General features: G+C 39.2%; 1 protein-coding gene and 2 long non-coding RNA genes across 4 annotated transcripts in view; 1 reads left to right on the forward strand and 2 right to left on the reverse strand.

Moving 5' to 3' along the window:
* The window catches only part of LOC126912036 (uncharacterized), a 68,664-nt gene extending 51,973 nt beyond the window's left edge, over positions 1 to 16,691 (forward strand). The window contains exon 3 of one of the 2 annotated variants that reach the window (XR_007706649.1): positions 16,623 to 16,691. This is a non-coding gene — a long non-coding RNA (uncharacterized LOC126912036). Of the gene's footprint in view, positions 1 to 16,543; positions 16,559 to 16,622 lie in introns of those variants that run through there. The other variant, XR_007706648.1, reaches the window with a different exon arrangement.
* LOC126912042 (uncharacterized) overlaps positions 1 to 18,571 on the reverse strand; it is a 186,540-nt gene that overhangs the window by 122,314 nt on the left and 45,655 nt on the right. The gene's annotated exons all lie outside the window — the stretch shown is intronic.
* Positions 3,111 to 15,495, reverse strand: LOC118280298 (fatty acyl-CoA reductase wat-like). Its single transcript, XM_050702185.1, has 10 exons — positions 15,250 to 15,495; positions 14,096 to 14,186; positions 13,287 to 13,409; positions 9,544 to 9,668; positions 8,709 to 8,867; positions 7,428 to 7,537; positions 6,534 to 6,601; positions 5,889 to 6,081; positions 4,576 to 4,771; positions 3,111 to 3,625 (listed from the first exon to the last, which is right to left on the reverse strand). Exons 1-10 carry the CDS (start codon positions 15,417 to 15,419, stop codon positions 3,268 to 3,270), a joined length of 1,593 nt encoding a protein of 530 aa, XP_050558142.1. The 5' UTR covers positions 15,420 to 15,495; the 3' UTR covers positions 3,111 to 3,267.

An 18,571-nucleotide genomic window follows, 5' to 3' on the forward strand; every position in this document is an offset into this window, starting at 1 on the left:
GAAAATTGCATTACGTGCCGTAATGTGCACCTCTTTTTCCACCCTGTTCCTTCTCCTGCTTTGAGCCGGAGCCCCGGTAACCTTTTACGTTGCCCACAGCTCATAAAGTGTACCTCTGTCTACCCCATTGGAGAATAAAAAAAAAAAATATTATCTATGAAAAAAACAGGTCAGGGATTTTTAAAACGCTAAACTTCTCTTCAGAAAAACGAGGTATTCCTCGAAGCGCAACTGTTTTGAAGCGCACCTCTCCAAGCGCACCTATTTTATTCCTCGAAGCGCACCCGTTAGTTGCGCTTCAAGGAACTATTAAAAATATTAATTTTTATTTCCTCGAAGCGCACATATGTTTTATTTTCGACTAGAGAGGGGATGCTAACTGAAACTATCGATAATAAGATATCGATAATCTGATACACGTAGCGCTATCTATGAGCAAATAAGGTTAAACCTTTAAAAATAGTTTTTTGTCATGTGTGTATGACATCGCAAAATGAAATGTTCCGCTTGAAACCGCCAATCAACGACTTTTATTAGTTATTTTATACAATATTTAAGAACTCTGTACTCGTCGACCATAGATTGTATTTTTTTTAATAATGATCCTAATGAGTGGACAAAGACCTCAGCCGAAAGTATTAGTATAATACGTATAATTATGTTTGTCCTTTCCTTGCACGGGACCACAGGGTCCCGGACCTTTGGAAGGCATATGAGGAGCCGAAGCCAACTCGCAGAGGCCCGTTGAACAATTTTAATCTAAATGTAATGGGACATCAGCCGGCGATTATCCCTGTATGCACTATGGAAGTACACCAAAGGACAATCCCCGGCTGATGCAGGACTATTGTGAGATATGGTAAAAAGAAATGATAGGGATATGGGTGTGGGTGGCTGTGGAATAGTTAACCGGTTAACGATGGGTACTATGGCCCCTGCCCCTGACCAATATTGATACATACGGATAAACAGGCAGGGGGTGACTAGCAAACTCAATTACTGGGCCCCCGAAAACGGCCGCTAGCATGTAGCGACAAGGGGGCAGCATACGTTAAGCTGCTTGAAAAAGGAGAGGCATCCCATGGCTATCAGAGCCATCCCGGAAGTACGGTCAAGACCCCTACCAGCATCTTACTGGGATACATCCTTCCCCCAAGTGGAGCTGAAGGCAACTCCACTCTTGCGAATATCCACTCAAACCAGCCGGTTAAGGCAAGAATGAGGCAGGAGAGGCCACTCCGGATAGTCACGAGTACTAACCAGAATTAAGAAATAGGAGTCATCCCGGGAGTCAGGTCGGTAGGGTCGCCACTGCCCAACAGCTCGCCACAAGCTGCCTTGCGGACATACGTATAATTATTATTACTTACTTGAACATCTGTTGGACATTTCCCAAACAAACGTTGAACTCCAAGACTTTTATTCCGTTTATATTAAGTAAATTGTTCAATTTTCTTTTATAAAGCTCGGGGAGAGGGTCCAAGGTAGACATGGATTCTTCATGAATATCATCCACCAGTTCCCGCACAAAATGGCTACGGCTTGTCTGTCTGTCTATTTGTCTGTGTGTGCGTGCGCGCATATGTGTACACTGCTCCTGCGCCACGCGCATCTATTGTCACAAATTAAAAAGTGTACGTATTATACTAATACTTTCGGCTGAGGTCTTTGTCCACTCATTAGGATCATTATTAAAAAAAATACAATCTATGGTCGACGTATTGTATAAAATAACTAATAAAAGTCGTTGATTGGCGGTTTCAAGCGGAACATTTCATTTTGCGATGTCATACACACATGACAAAAAACTATTTTTAAAGGTTTAACCTTATTTGCTCATAGATAGCGCTACGTGTATCAGATTATCGATATCTTATTATCGATAGTTTCAGTTAGCATCCCCTCTCTAGTCGAAAATAAAACATAGGTGCGCTTCGAGGAAATAAAAATTAATATTTTTAATAGTTCCTTGAAGCGCAACTAACGGGTGCGCTTCGAGGAATAAAATAGGTGCGCTTGGAGAGGTGCGCTTCAAAACAGTTGCGCTTCGAGGAATACCTCGAAAAACAGATGTAAATAAAACCAACAAAAGACGATTTATCTTTTTAATTTAATAAAGGACTTTAGTCTCTCAGAGATAACATCGCCCAGTGCCATTAAAAATTATAATACCTTATAAAAATAACAAAACTAAATAGCTACTAATAGGTAAGCGTCCACAGGCCCGCATCGTACGCATCGCACGCATTCCGTATGACGTCATCGGTACGCATCGCATGTAGGCATTGCCGATGATGTGGTCCGTACGATGCGGATCAGTGGACGCGGTTGTATGAGTTTCTATACAAGACAAACTAAAATCCGTTGCGTGCGATGCGTACGATGCGGGCCTGTGGACGCGTACCTTAAATGGTCTATAAACTTAGGGTCTACACATAAATTTGTAGGTATAACATTTTTGCCCTATCACAAATTTGAAAAGCAAGAATGCTGTTTACAATTCTAATATTATAGAATCAATAGGGTAGATGACTAATTTTTATTTTAATGTCCGTCTTGTAGATTATTTTAAAACATTACACACGTATTTTTTATTTTCTTACAGAAATAGGTACTTCGAAGATAATTATAATATTGAATTGAAATATCGCGTGACGTCAATTCTAGGTACATTTTATACGTAAGAAATAACGTATTTGAAACTCCTAAACTTTGATTCGTTTTTATCTAAGTATTGTTATCTTATATGACAGAATAAAAAAATACGTGTCTAATATTTTTTCATTACCTAACTGACGGACTAAATAGATTTTAAATTTTCATACCCCGTCATCATCCCTATTGTAATTAAAAACTGCCACTGTAATAGCCGTACTCAGAGTCATTTAATGGTTACTTAACCCAGACCTTAGCAATTGTTTTCGATACAAAATCGTTACTAAGTAATAGTTTAAGTAATCATTGTATGATTTTATTATAACTTTCGTGAGACATACTAAATTAATTATTATGTTATCGGCTTACTCACGTACTGTTTGACGAGGAACTCGACTAGTTTCAAGCCATGCTAGAAGCTCAGTAGCAGCGCGATAGTCGCCGCGTCGTGTGTAAATGCTGCTCATGAATATGAGCCTCTAGCATGGCTTGAAACTAGTCGAGTTCCTCGTCAAACAGTTACGTGAGTAAGCCGATAACATAATAATTAATATTCGTATGTCTCCTACACACAACACTTTCATTCCAGACATGAGCCACACAAAAATCGCCTTAATAAACAATATATTTGATACCCTTAAACATATAGAAAGCAATCATAACCCAAACATAAATATACAACGTCATAAAGACCAAATTTGCATAAAACAACCGTTTCTGTTTCCTATAAGCCTTTTCGGAATCTATAAGTCCATCTTTCACTATGAATTTTCGCAAACCAACGATCATACGAATAAGGAACTCTTTATAATTAATACTGGCGACATCACAGTTGTATATGGTTTTGTCTGTTTCAGACATACGATTGATCATGGCTACCAAATTATCGTCTTTGAAATGCCACTCATTCGTCATGAAGTAACCAAATACTTTCGATACTTTGTATATCTTTTCGTAGACTTTTGTTGCTCTGCAATAGAAAGAAAATAATAAATATTAACTAATAAATTGGTCATGTTAACATCCTCCCTACATATCATCTTTAACACATTCAGTGCCACCGACTCGCCCGGAGAGTCCATGTCAATTTTATTCCAGTGCCGTCGACTCGCCCAGCGAGTTCAATGTTTTTGCTCTTTCTTTCCAAAATGCATGGTGTATTTTCTGCTTAAAATAATACTGAAGACTAAAGATACCCTAATCTAAAGAATTGCATAGAGGGTGCGACTCTACGGTTCTGGAATTAAATTTACGTGGACTCTCTGAATGTATTAATCTATTAAGTCTTTGACTGCCAATAGAAAACTGTTGAAGGCAAATCCTCCGCTAACGTTGGTCACCGGTGACCACCACGGCGTTTAAAGTGTTAATTAATTGGTCATGTCAATATCCTCCCCATTTGTGAAATCTCCAAAATGCCAGCAAAGCACTTGTAACTCCTCTAGTGTTGCGGGTGTCCAAGAGCGGCGCTGATTGCTTACCATCAGGTGATCCGTCTGCTTGTTTACGCAAGTGCCTATGAGGTGCATGCCTTTTTTTTGAGAGGGGAAAATCATACAATGTCTTCTCTCGCTTTGAGCGAGGCGAGAGGGAGTGTCAGACTCTTACTGACTAAAAACCACCCCGTTCCTACTCCTGCTTTTAGAGCCGGAGTCCCGGTAAACCGCTAGGCAGTCCGTAGCTCCGAATATGAGTTGCCTGCCTAGGGCTCAACAAAACTGTTGAAAAGTGGCCTTCCCAATCTTCCCAATCCCGAGTCCCCAACAACCCTTAAATTCCTAACCCCCAAAAGACCGGCAACGCACTTGTAACACCTCTGGTGTTTCAAGTGTCCATTAGCGGCGGCGATTGCTTACCATCAGGTGATCCGTCTGCTCGATTACCGGCTTATACCATACAAAAAATTTAAAGTGTACTTACGATGGAATCCCCTTGATTTTAATCTTCATCACATAGCATATACCATCGATTACATAGGCGGGTATATAATGCAGGAACCAGAATAGGAATAGATACAATAAGTTGTTTGTTGTCTCTATTAAATAGCAGTACCACACTGCTTTGGGACAAGCCAAATGTTTAAATTCTTCTGATCGTACCAAACTCCCGAAATAATCTGCAAAACAGAAGAAAGAGTTAAAGTCTAATCATTTATTCCAATTAAACCATATACATTAAGTTAAGTGTGGGAGAGCCATGCTTCGGCACGAATGGGCCGGCTCGACCGGAGTGATACCACGGCCGAGCAGAAAACCGACGTTAAACAACGCTTGCGTTGTGTTTCGTTGTGTGAGTGAGGTTACCGGAAGCCCAATTACCTCCTTCCCAATCTTTCTAATCCCCGGTTCCCCAACAACCTTTTCCTTACCTCCAAAAGGCCGGCAACGCACAGGCGATTGCTTACCATCAGGTGATAGGTCCGCTTCTTTACGGGCGTGTTCCATAAAAAAACATGTACCATATAATATGTACTTAGGTACTTTTGAAACGCCAACAAAGAAAGAAATAAACAATAGTCTGTCTGTCAGCAAAGCTAGGTGCTCGTTCCAAAGTGTAGATTCCTATGGAGAAGAACGAACAAGAAACTCCATAGGTTACTCTTTTTCAATCAGATTCACAATACAATACTTGGTTACATTGTTTCGTTGGTTCAATTATGTGAGAACAATGTAACACCAATATTCAGCCAAAGGGATCGAAAAAGACAATAACCTTAAGGACAGTAAAATAATATGTCACAATGTCACAGGCTACATTATCACAGTTGAAAACGCTTAAGACCTTCATCGGGTATATGACACCCACGTGAAGAGTAACGCTGGTGACTTGTAGATTGAATCTATATATTAATACGTGATGCAAAAACTTTATAGCCATTTTTACGAAAATTGCGCGAACGTAGGAGCATAAAATTTGGTACACTTATAGTTTATGTGTAGGAGAAGTGCAAAACGCCAATATTTTTCAAAAATAATGCTTATAAAATACATTAAATCAATAAATAAAACATTACACACACATGCATAGTATCTGATCGTATTTGACAAAACGTCAAAATTGACAGACATTGCGATGATATTCTCACGTCTTACATGAATAGAGTTTTATAAAAGAGTTTGTTTTAGTTTGAGTTAACTAAAAATTATCCTTGAACGTATGTTAAGTGGTATTGTAAATTAAATCGTATATGGTCGAATTTCGACCACTAGGCGACCACTAGTAGAAATACTTACTCCAAGGTATTCCACATTTGGTAGAGCTGACGGTGTAGATAGGTATACCATCACTAGCTGGTCTATTGGCGACGGAGTCCCATCCCGCTGCGATGATGGCATTATTCACCATGTCTACTGGAGCTATGTTCAGATTCAGGTCGCTTTTCAAGTAGAACACTCTTAGAAGACCTAGGCCTACTCCTATTAGGACCTGTGGGGTTAAATAAAATATGGAGTGAAGTGTGGGAGAGCCATGCTTCGGCATACAGCGGTGATACTAAGGCCTCACAGAAAACTGACGTGAAACAACGCTTGCGTTGTGTGAGTGAGGTTACCGGAGGCCCAATTACCCCCCTTCCCAATCCCCAATTCCCCAACAACCCTTAAATTCCTCCTTCGAGAGACATGGCTTCCATAGACTCCTTCAAGTGTCCATGGGCGGCGGCGATTGCTTACCATCAGGTGATATGTTTGCTCGTCCACATCCCAATATTCCCAATCCCCAATTCCCCTGCAACCCTTAAATTCCTAAATTCCTAACCCCCAAAAGGCCGGTAACGTACTTGTAACGCCTCTGGTGTTTCAGGTGTCCATGGGCGGCGGCGATTGCTTACCATCAGGTGATATATTTCCTCGTCCATTGAGAAAATATTAAGTACTTACACCACAAGGTCCTGTCATGATGCTGGTGTCTGCCCAGCCTGGAGACGGCTCGATGTAGGAGGTCAAAACTGGAAAAATAAAAGTAAATACACATTAAAACAAAGTTTCAACTATGTAGGCCCGACAGTTTCGGAAATAAATGGCTGTGACATACGGACGGACAGACAGACAGATAGACATGTCGAATCTATAAGGGTTCCGTTTTTTGCCATTTGGCTTTCACATTTCGCTTGATGTTCTTGTTACAATTTGGATTAAGATAAATTTTTGATAGTCAAAAACCTAGAACAATTCAAAGATTTTTGCTTTAGGGAAGGTTTATATTTGACGGAACATCATCACATCACATCAACAGCCTATTAAGTGGCCACTGCTGACCAAAGGCTTTTTCTCGCCTGGAGAAGGTTTAAACATTAGGTAATCACCACGCTTGCTCAATGCGGGTTGGCAATTTCAAACTAATTATAATGTAATTAGAAATTATAAGCCATATTATATTTCTGAATCCGATACCACACTTATCATCCAAAAATTAATTATGTTATCGGCTTACTCACGCGACGTTTTGACGAGGAACTCGACTAGTCTCAAGCCATGCTAGAGACTCGACGCGGCGATTGGCAGCGCGACAATCGCATAGCATGGCTTGAAAAGTTGAAACTAGTCGAGTTCCTCGTCAAACAGTTACGTGAGTAAGCCGAGAACATAATAATTAATTTAGTATGTCTCACGAAAGTTACAATAAAATCATCCAAAAATGGTTTGATAAGAAATCTAAAATTAAGATTATCAGGCTGCGCGACGTCGCCGTGCCTACGCATGCTGCTCATGAGCTTTTCTCCATTAATGTAAGTGAGTAAACAGTGATTTCTAGTGAAATAAAATGAAGTTTACCTAAAGGTGGCTTGACAATGGCTACAGGAAGATCAGCAGCGGTAGTCCTGACCAGCTCCTCAGCAATGGCTTTCGTGAAGGTGTACGTGTTCGGCCAATCCTTGATCAATCTGAAAAGAAAATTATATGCTTATAGCAAAGGAATTGGAAACTATCGTTTTCTTTTTCTTCTCTTCTAATAACATTTCGTTGCGGGATCCAAGACAGTCATTCATGTCCCTGAGACGTTGGACTTCAGTGTTCCGGTGTTTGCATGGTTGTATCTACTGTAGATCCTGGTGTACAGGAGTTGCAGCGGTATGGGAGGTTGTGGCGGGCTTGTCCCATAAAAAAATGCTTATAGCACTGTGGTGTTGGCAGAGTAGAATACATTTGTTATCAACCCTTTTTTATGGTATAAGCCGGTGAACGAGCAGACATATCGCCTGATGAATTTAAGGGTTATTGGAAAGATTGGGAAGGGGGGGAACACGGGCTGTTCATAATGATGATGAAGCCACCTTAGCCGGTTATACAACACCCGTGGAAACAGTGAAGATGGTGATAAAAGTCTTTTTCTAAACACTAACATTTTCTCCTGTATCGTGGGTGCGTTTACAAACATACAAGTTCACATACACATGACACTCAGACCCGAAACAACAATTTGTGGATCACACAAAGAGTTGCTCCGTGCGGGAATTGGAACCCGCTACACGTTACGTGCCTACCGTGCAGAGAGATAGAGATAGAGATAGAGATAGAGATAGAGATAGAGAAAGAGAAAGAGAAAGAGAAAGAGAAAGAGAAAGAGAAAGAGAAAGAGAAAGAGAAAGAGAAAGAGAAAGAGAAAGAGAAAGAGAAAGAGAAAGAGAAAGAGAAAGAGAAAGAGAAAGAGAAAGAGAAAGAGGAAGAGGAAGAGGAAGAGGAAGAGGAAGAGGAAGAGGAAGAGAAAGAGAAAGAGAAAGAGAAAGAGAAAGAGAAAGAGAAAGAGAAAGAGAAAGAGAAAGAGAAAGAGAAAGAGAAAGAGAAAGAGAAAGAGAAAGAGAAAGATAAAGAGAAAGAGAAAGAGAAAGAGAAAGAGAAAGAGAAAGAGAAAGAGAAAGAGAAAGAGAAAGAGAAAGAGAAAGAGAAAGAGAAAGAGAAAGAGAAAGAGAAAGAGAAAGAGAAAGAGAAAGAGAAAGAGAAAGAGAAAGAGAAAGAGAAAGAGAAAGAGAAAGAGAAAGAGAAAGAGAAAGAGAAAGAGAAAGAGAAAGAGAAAGAGAAAGAGAAAGAGAAAGAGAAAGAGAAAGAGATACGTACTCTGCAGTTATGTTGTCCAGTCTGCTGTCTTCCATGGTCTCTACCATGCCTATGATGGCTGATGGAGAGATTGGACAAGGGTGGAACTCTTCCCTGAGGTCCTTTCCTATCCGGCTGGCAGTGGCGTGGGTGAAACCTGTCGATACGTGGACGAAGGATCTGAAAAAGTAAATAAAATGTATGGAATTAAGGGTTTTGGAGTACTAAAGGTTACCGGGGCTCAGGGTATATGCAGGAGTAGGAACGGGGTGGTGTTTGCACAGTTACTACCGCACTCAAAGACATTTAATGATTACTTAAACTATTCCTTAGTAACGGTTTTGTATCGAAAACAATTGCTAAGGATTGGGTTAAGTATAACCATTAAATGACTCTGAGTACGGTGGTAAGAGTCTGACATTCCCTCTCGCATCGCCTTAGGCGAGAGAATAATTGGTGATTCTCACTCTCAAAAAAGGTTGATTATTTTTAGGGGACTTGGGGCAACGAAGATTGTTGGGTAAGTATAAATTTGATTAAGTAGACTGCATCTTTGATCGAGTGAACGCGAGAGTGTCTACAGGGCAAGGGGTCTTGGGTTCGAAAAGAATTACTGGGCCTTTTCGGTTTTTCGAAAATTTCTCAGTAATAGCACGGAGTCTGGAATTGTGCCCAGTATATGGCAATAGGTGAGCCTATTCTATTGATGGGACATATAACACATATTGTGATAACCCTTCCTTGGCAGTCGGGTAAAAAGTGGGTGTACATTGTATAGCGGCATTAAGTGCCGTAATGGGCACCTCTGCCTACCCTTCTGGGATAAATTATACATATTATTATGTGATCTACTTACTTGATATGCTTACAGTCCTTAGCTAGAGATATGACTTCTCTGGTGCCTCTGACGTTGGTCACCACAGCATCCCGGATGGGAGAGTCGAAGCGAATCGTCGCAGCCATATGCACAATGATGCTGGTCTGAAAATAATAAGAGTCAGGCGTTACTTTACTGAAATTCATGCTACACTAACAATACAATACATTTTTAGTTTTCATTCCACTTTTTTTATGGGACAAGCCCGCCACAACCTCCCATACCGCTGCAACTCCTGTGCACCAGGATCTACAGTAGATACAACCATGCAAACACCGGAACACTGAAGTCTAACGTCCCAGGGACATGAATGACTGTCTTGGATCCCGCAACGAAATAAATCAGAAGATGTTATTAGAGGAGAAGAAAAAGAAAACTATAATTTCCACTATCATTCCACTTGTAACTCGAATTCGAGCTGCGGGAGCCGCCGAGTCGACAACTATTGAAGATGCTCCGGGGAGGAGCGAAACAAATCGCACCCTTAGAATGAAAGTGACCTGCGGACTACCTAGCGGGTTTACCGGGGCTCCAGCTCGAAAAGCAGGAGAAGGAACGGGGTGGTTTTTAGTCAGTAAGAGTCTGACACTCCCTCTCGGCTCGCCCAAGGCGGGAGAAGCAATTGGATGATTTTCCACCCTCAATAAAAAAAAAAATGAAAGTGACCGAATCCAAAAACTGCAAGTTGTGGGAAACGAGCCACAAAGTCTCAGAAAATTATAGTATTGAATACATTTTAGTAGTAGATAGTTCTTTGGTTGTAGAGTATATTTTATAACACTAGTTGTATAATAATAATTGAATGTTACAGAAATTTTGAGTTGAGTCACTTTCATTCTAAGGATGCGATATGTCGAGTGGTATATTGCATGTTATGTGTGTGTTTTATGTTGCACCTCTGCTGCATGAGCATTTAATTGCGGGCGGGAGGGCGGTGCTGCACACCGCATGCCGAAAATACATCTACAAGCGGAATGAAAACTAAAAATGTATTGTATTGTTAGAAGAAAAATTAATCTACTAGACGGACATTAAAATATAAATTAGTCATCTACCCTATTGTATTATTATACATAAGTATATAATACTTATTATTCGTAAATATACATATGTATTATACAATTATTATAGATACATCATTTGTATAACAAATTATGTATTTATAATAATTGTTAATTAATATTAACGGTGACTTTTATAAATATTGTAATGTTGTACTTTTATAAATAATCTATTTTTAATTTAATGAACAACAATAGTTATAATAAAATTAATATTAAATTTTCTATTCAATTATGTAACTGTTAAATGATACCGTAATATCATTAACTAACTACTCCCGCGGTTTCACTCGCTGCTCGGCTTCTATTGATGAGGTATAAGCCGGTAAATGAGCAGACGGATCACCTGATGGTAAGTAATCACCGCCGCCCATGGACACTTGAAACACCAGAGGCGTTACAAGTGAATTGCCGGCCTTTTGAGGGTTAGGAATTTGAAAAATAAGGGTTGTTGGTGAATCGGGGATTGGGAAGAAGGTTAATTGGGCCTCCGGTAACCTCACTCACACAACGAAACACAACACAAGCGTTGTTTCACGTCGGTTTTCTGTGAGGCCGTGGTATTATGCTCATAAGATGACATAGGCAAAAAAATATTGAATTTAAACACTAAACAAAAACATGTAGCCTATGTAAAACTTTCCTTGACGTCTTTCTTTTATGTATATAATGATATATAATGACGTCGCGCAATACATTATGTATGTTCAATTAATATATTTTCATCAAGCCACCGTCAGTTAGGAAGGTCGATGTTTTAATTATACATAATTTATACAGTAAATATGTTAACTAACAGAGGGCGTTCCTGTTAACCCGCAATAGTATAGCATCCAAAAACAACGTCACGCCTTTTATCCCCGAAGGGGTAGGCAGAGGTGCACATTACGACACGTAATGTCGCTATACAATGTATACCCACTTTTCACAATTTGTGTTATAAGTCCCATGTAATAGGGGTGAGCCTATTGCCATATACTGGACACAATTCCAGACTCCGTGCTACTACTGAGAAATTTTCGGAAAACCGAAAAAGGCCTAGTAATACTTTGCCCGACCCGGGAATTGAACCCGAGACCCTTTGTACGGCAGTCGCACTTGCGACCACTCGACCATCGAGTCAGTATAGCATCCATACATGCTAAAAAATATTACCATTCAAAAATAAAACAATTGAATTTTTTTAATATTAAAATATTCTGATGACTTTTTTTTTTTTTTTTTATTCGACAAAAACTAATGCTTGACTACAATCCCACCTGATGGTAAGTAGTGATGTAATCGTTGATGGTGAGGCGCACTAGTTTCTTAAGAGCCTATTGATGAAGCAAAAGACATGTGTAAGATCCATGGCAATTGGCGTTCCATTGTCTCTGCCTACCTTCATGGGAGACAGGCGTGAGGTTATGTATGTATATATGCAAATTATACAGTCTATTTGTTTATTTCTTTTATATACATTAAGTGGTGCTAATACTTATGTTAATTGAAAATCAATTAAGTTATTATTTCAACAGTTTTTCATGCTTTTGAATAATGAATATTAATACTAGATGTCGTAGTGGCGTAGAGGTTTAAGACGCCCGCTTCTCATGCATGAGAGTGCGGGTTCCAAACCTACCAACGGCAAGTACCAATGTGACGTTTTCCGAGTTATATGTACTTTCTAAGATTATTTAGACACCAGTGACAAACGGTGAAGGAAAACATCGTGAGGAAACCTGGACTTATAATTTCTGATTATATGTTTGAAATCGCATACCCGCATTGAGTAAGCGTGGTTAACCTTCTGCGTGTAAGAAGAGGCCTTTGGTTAGTGGCCACTTAAAGACTGATGGTGTGTGACAGGTACTAGCTTTTCACAGAGGTTCTACTTGTGTTTCTAGTATAAAATAGTGGATTACGAGTTGTCTATACTTATACTAAATGTCTAAAACTATTGATTCGAATTGATAATTATATTTGTTTTGCATAGTCTATTTATTGAGGAAGGTTATTGGCTATAAAATATCAAGCTACGATCAATAGGAGCCGAGCAGCGGGTGAAACTGCGAGGGATAAAGGTGTTTTTCCACCAGAGATGTGCTATGCTACGTTGCTGTGGATGCGTTTGGTTGCCACGAATTACATTCATTGCTGCTTAGCACTGGTGCAAACTCAGCTAAGCTATGTTTTTTATATGGAAATATGCGTGCTAAGGCCCCCCCTACTATCGATACATCGCATAGTCGAGCTGCACATCTTCCGCGCACAGCAACATAGCTTATAGTATCAGTGGAAACAGTCACATAGTTTCACAGCTTACCTATTACATCTTCGTAGCATAGCTACATAGAACATATCTGGTAGAAAATCACCTTCACCCAGGGCTGGTGAAGACATTGAACGACTTCAATTTCAATTCAATTTTAGCCATGCAGTGGGACACCACTGCTGGGCAAAGGCCTCCCTACCTTCCTTCCACTCCTCTCTGTTTAAAGCTTTTTGCAGGAATTGAACAACTTCATCTCTTAATGTATCGTGTGTGTGTCGCGGAATGCTGCTCATGAATATGAGCCTCTAACATGGCTTGAAACTAGTCGAGTTCCTCATCAAAACAATACGTGAGTAAGCCGATAACATAATAATTAATACATCTCTTAAAAAAATTAAAGAACTTACATCTTTAGCTACCATCTCCCATTCTTTGTCGCTTATACCGAGCCTTATGTCAGCCACATCTCCCTCTAGAAGCACAATCTGCTCTGCAAAGTTAGGCTTCACCGCCCTTAGTTTGTCAAACACCTGAAAAAAAGAACAGTTTTTAGATGAAAACCTAAATAAAATCTTATGTGTACCCCAACTCCCTCGTTGGTTGAGTGGTCGCGAATACCGGGCAAATAGGCTCACCTCCTATTACACGGGACTTACAACATATGTAGTAAATGGTAAAAAGTGGGTGTACATTGTACAGTAGCATTACGTGTTGTAATGTGCATCTGCTCTACTCTGCCTACCCCTTCAGGGATCGGACCAGGAGCGATAAAAATCGTATCTATCACCCAAGTCAGCTCATATCCTATCTCTATACTAAATTTTATTACAATCCATTCAATAGTTTCAGCGTGATTGACGGACAAACATTCAAACAAACAAACTTTCACGTTTATAATATAAGTGTGATACTCGCGTATACTAATAAAAAAAGCTCTACTCATTATTTAGTATTATGTTATCGGCTTACTCACGTGACTGTTTGACGAGGAATTCGACATTTCATATCATGAGCAGCATTCCGCGACACACGGCGCAGCGATTTTCGCGCTGCTACTATGCTTTGAACTCGGAATGCTGCTCATGAATATGAGCCTCTAGCTTGGCTTGAAACTAGTCGAGTACCTCGTCAAACAGTTACGTGAGTAAGACGATAACATAATAATTAATTTAGTATGTCTCACTATAGTTATTATAAAAATGAGTGTAATACTTACAGGATCGCTCAAAATGAATTGTATTCTGTCTTGAATGGTTTTGCCTTTCTTTGGTCGGATGAGGACGTACATCTTCTTGATGGCACATGATCTGAAAATAAATAGAAATTAATAAATTTATAATCTAACAAAAATTCTTCTCATCCCTAGATTTTCACTAGCTTTGGATATAAGTGAGCTTTTCCACCAGAGATGTGTTATGTTACATTGTTGTGGATGCCTTTGGCTTCCACCAATCATATTCATTGGTACATATAGGATAGCACTAATGGATGACTTCTGTACTATGGATACATCGTATACTCGAGCTGCGCATCTTTCTCGTAACTACAACAGCTTAGTATCAGTGGAAAAGATCACAAAGTTGCACAATATAGCTTTTACATCTTCGTAGCATAGCTAAAAATTAACATATCTTGTGGAAAAGAAATGGCGAAATTGAGTTATAATATATAGTATATATAATATATTTGTGTGTATATTTATTATTCAATTACAAAAAAAGATTATTTCCTTTTTTTAAAACGTCCCACACTAGTATTTTCTCCTGTGTCGTGGATGCGTTTACAAATATACAAGTTGACATACACATGACACCCAGACCCGAAACAACAATTTGTGGACTAATTTTCATACCCCGTCATCATCCCTATTGCTACGATTCTTACATAACTCTTTAGCTTCATCAACAGTCATCAGTAGGAAGTAATTTTATTATAATATAATTTATAAGTTTTTTATAAACATATTAGCATATTCATTATAATTGCAGAGTGGTTGCAGTTTAGTTACAGGTTCAAGGATTGTTCTATTTTTTTATGGTATAAGCCGGTAAACGAGCTGACGTATCACCTGATGGTAAGCAATCGCCGCCGCCTATGGACACTCGAAACACCAGAGGCGTTACAAGTGCGTTGCCCGACTTTTAAAAAGGACGGTCTTTTCTTTTCTTTAATACTGTATTTGTAACGGTAAATCTTTAAACTACGCAACGGATTTTGATGCGGTTGTTTTAATAGATAGAGTGATTCAAGAGGAAGGTTTATATGTATAATACAGGCATAATATATCACCATTGCACCCATGCGAAGCTGGGGCGGGTCGCTAGTTATATATAACATAAAGTATTAATGTATTAAAGTACAAAAACATACCTGAAAATCTTCTCAATGAACTGCTTTCCCAAAAATCCGGATCCACCAGTCAAAAACACAGTTTCATTTGCATAAAACTTTTGCACATCCGAAGTACCCTTCTGCATCAGCTTTTCAACAGGCTCGTATGATGCCAGCGCCCTGTTTTCAAATTCTTGAGCCAAATCCATGGTTCAAAATGAGAAATATGGACATGTAAAGACTAGCGAGTCTTCTCCGTCCAATGCGACTTCATCAAGTGACGATACTTCGATGGAGGCCGCTTAATTCAGTATTTAATTGCTTTTAATTAGATAAATTAACCTTCCATTACGTAGAAGTTAATTTGTTTTTCTATTATTATAATAATACTAGTTTTTTGGTTCGGTTCTGCTATTTATTAATGGGTCGGGGGCAGGTTGCCGTAAAAATTATGCATGTTTTTTTTTTGTATAAATTTTTGGCTGTCAATCTTGAGAATTGGGTAGATGAGTAATTTTTATTTTAATGTCCGTCTTGTAGATTATTTTAAAATATTAAACACGTATTTTTTATTTTCTTACGGAAACGAATACTTACATAGATATATTGGTTTGAAATATCGTGTGACGTCATTATTAGGTACGTTTTATACGTAGATACAAATGGACTGATGACGGAGTATGAAAATTAAAAATCTATTTAGTCCGTCAGTTAGGTAACGAAAAATATTAGACACGTATTTTTTATTTTGTCATATAAGATAACAATACTTAGATAAAACGATTCAAAGTTTAGGAGTGGGAGCAAATATGTCATTTCTACGTAAAAAAACGTACCTAGAAGTGACGTCACGTGATATTTCAAATCAATATATCTCCGAAAGTATTTGTTTCCGTAAGAAAATAAAAAATACGTGTCTAATGTTTCAAAATAATCTACAAGACAGACATTGTAATAAAAATTAGTCATTTAGTCTATTATAGACAGACAGACAGACAAACTAATTTTTTCTATATATGTACAATATACAGAATTAATTAACACTTCTTTAACAGTTTTTTTATACAGTATGGAGATCACTCATATGATTTAAATGAATCTAAAAGTAGAACTCGTCCACAGAAGCATAATACAATATTGAAATTTATTTAAACTAAATAATTAAATAAATTAAAGTATTCAATTCTGTGTGAATAAGTCTATGTAGCTTGACCACAGAAGAGCCGTAATGTTGTAGGTTGTCTAGGAATGTTACTAGTTATTGCCTGTTTCTGTATACCATCAGATGTATGAATGTGATGGAAGCTAAACAAGTATGTAAGGAGCGTAGTAGGTGGCGCTCTGTAGTTTCTGTATACCATCAGATGTATGAATGTGATGGAAGCTAAAGAAGTATGTAAGGAGCGAAGTAGGTGGCGCTCTGTAGTTTCTGTATACCATCAGATGTATGAATGTGGTGGAAGCTAAAGAAGTATGTAAGGAGCGTAGTAGGTGGCGGTCTTTAGTTGGATTCCTGGGTCGGGCAACGAATTACTGGGCACTTTTCGATTTCCGAAAATTGTCAGTAGTAGCCCGGAGTCTGGAATTGTATCCAGTATATGGCAATAGCCTCACCCCCTATTACATGGGACTTATAACACAAATGGTGAAAACTGGGTACATTGTATAGCGGCATTACGTGCCGTAATGTGCACCTCTGCTTACCGCTTCGGGGATCCGGAGCTGCGGACTACCTAGCGGGTTTACCAGGGCTCTGGCTCGACAAGCAGGAGTAGGAATGGGGTGGTTTTTAGTCAGTAAGAGTCTGACACTCCCTCTCGCCTCGCCCAGGGCGGGAGAAGCCATTGGATGTTTTCCCCCCTTAAAAAAACCCCTTCGGAGATAAAAAAGTGTGACGTTGTTTTAATATAAATAAGACGTAAAATTACTTTTTACAATACATACAATTACGATACATATTACATAAATGGGCATTCATTTGTTTTCCTTTGAAAACAATACATTAATATATATTTAAGGCGAAGTTACACCAGCCGTGTAGGCTCGCTCGGGTCAAACTAGTGAAATACAGCTTTTTTTTAGGGGGAAAATCATCCAATGGCTTCTACCGCCTTGGGCGAGGCGAGAGGGAGTGTCAGACTCTTACTGACTAAAAACCACCCCGTTCCTACTCCTGCTTTTCGAGCCGGAGCCCCGGTAAACCCGCTAGGTAGTTCGCAGCTCCGGATCAGGCATCAGCCCTACTGGACCCCATCTGTGGTAGTGAAATATGCTTGACTTTGGTTGATATATTTGTTTTCATATGGTTATTTATTTTATGTGACCCGAGATAATACACATTTATTACGACCTTTATTATCATATAAGTTTTATTTTTCAAATCCTAATACAACTCGAATAAAACTATTATTTAAGTGTGTGAGAGCCATGCTTCGGCACGAATGTGCCGGCTTGACCGGAGTGATACCACGGCCGAGCAGAAAACCGACGTGAAACAACGCTAGCGTTGTGTTGTGTTGTGTGAGTGAGGTTACTGGAGGCCCAATTCCCCCCTTTCCAATCTTGGGAAGATCTCCGATTCCTAAATAACAACCCTTAAATTCTTAACCCCCAAAAAGCCGGCAACGTACTTGTAACGCCTCTGGTGTTTCAAGTGTGGGCGGCGGCGATTGCTTACACATGACTTTGCGATTTACTTGGATGCAGTGAAGTCTAAATAATCGTCTATCGAATTCCCGAAATATCATGACCAAAGAGTCTACTATGTTACTTATAATTTTATTTTTAATTTATATCGGTTTCATGAGCGAGTAAAACGCTATTATTGAAACTTCGCCTTAAAGTAATTCGATGCAAATAAATATGGCACCGGCCGATCGACCGACCAATAAGGTCAAACGTACGATTGACATTTCTAGAAAACAAAAACTAATCGCTATTATAACCTAATTGCTATAATTATATAGCATTTACTGTTACGTCATTAAGGCATAATGACCTTATTATTATTAATTATTATTGAACAGTTATGTAAAGATAACCTAATTAATTTTGTCCATGACGTCATTATAATCATATTATGTCAGCCACGCACGGTCCACTGCCTCCCATAGTCCTCTCACATAGTAAATGTGAGAGAGCCATACTTCGGCACTGCTGGGCCGGCTCGACCGGAGTGATACCACGGCCTCACAGAAAACCGACGTGAAACAACGCTTGCGTTGTGTTTCGTTGTATGAGTGAGGTTACCGGATAACCAAGTAACCCTATCCTTAATCTTCCCATTCACTGATTCCCCAACAATCCTAAAATTCCTAACCCCCAAAAGGCCGGCAACGCACTTGTAACGCCGCTGGTGTTT

The sequence above is a fragment of the Spodoptera frugiperda genome, chromosome 21 (genome assembly GCF_023101765.2).
Source record: "Spodoptera frugiperda isolate SF20-4 chromosome 21, AGI-APGP_CSIRO_Sfru_2.0, whole genome shotgun sequence".
Lineage (NCBI taxonomy): Eukaryota > Metazoa > Arthropoda > Insecta > Lepidoptera > Noctuidae > Spodoptera > Spodoptera frugiperda.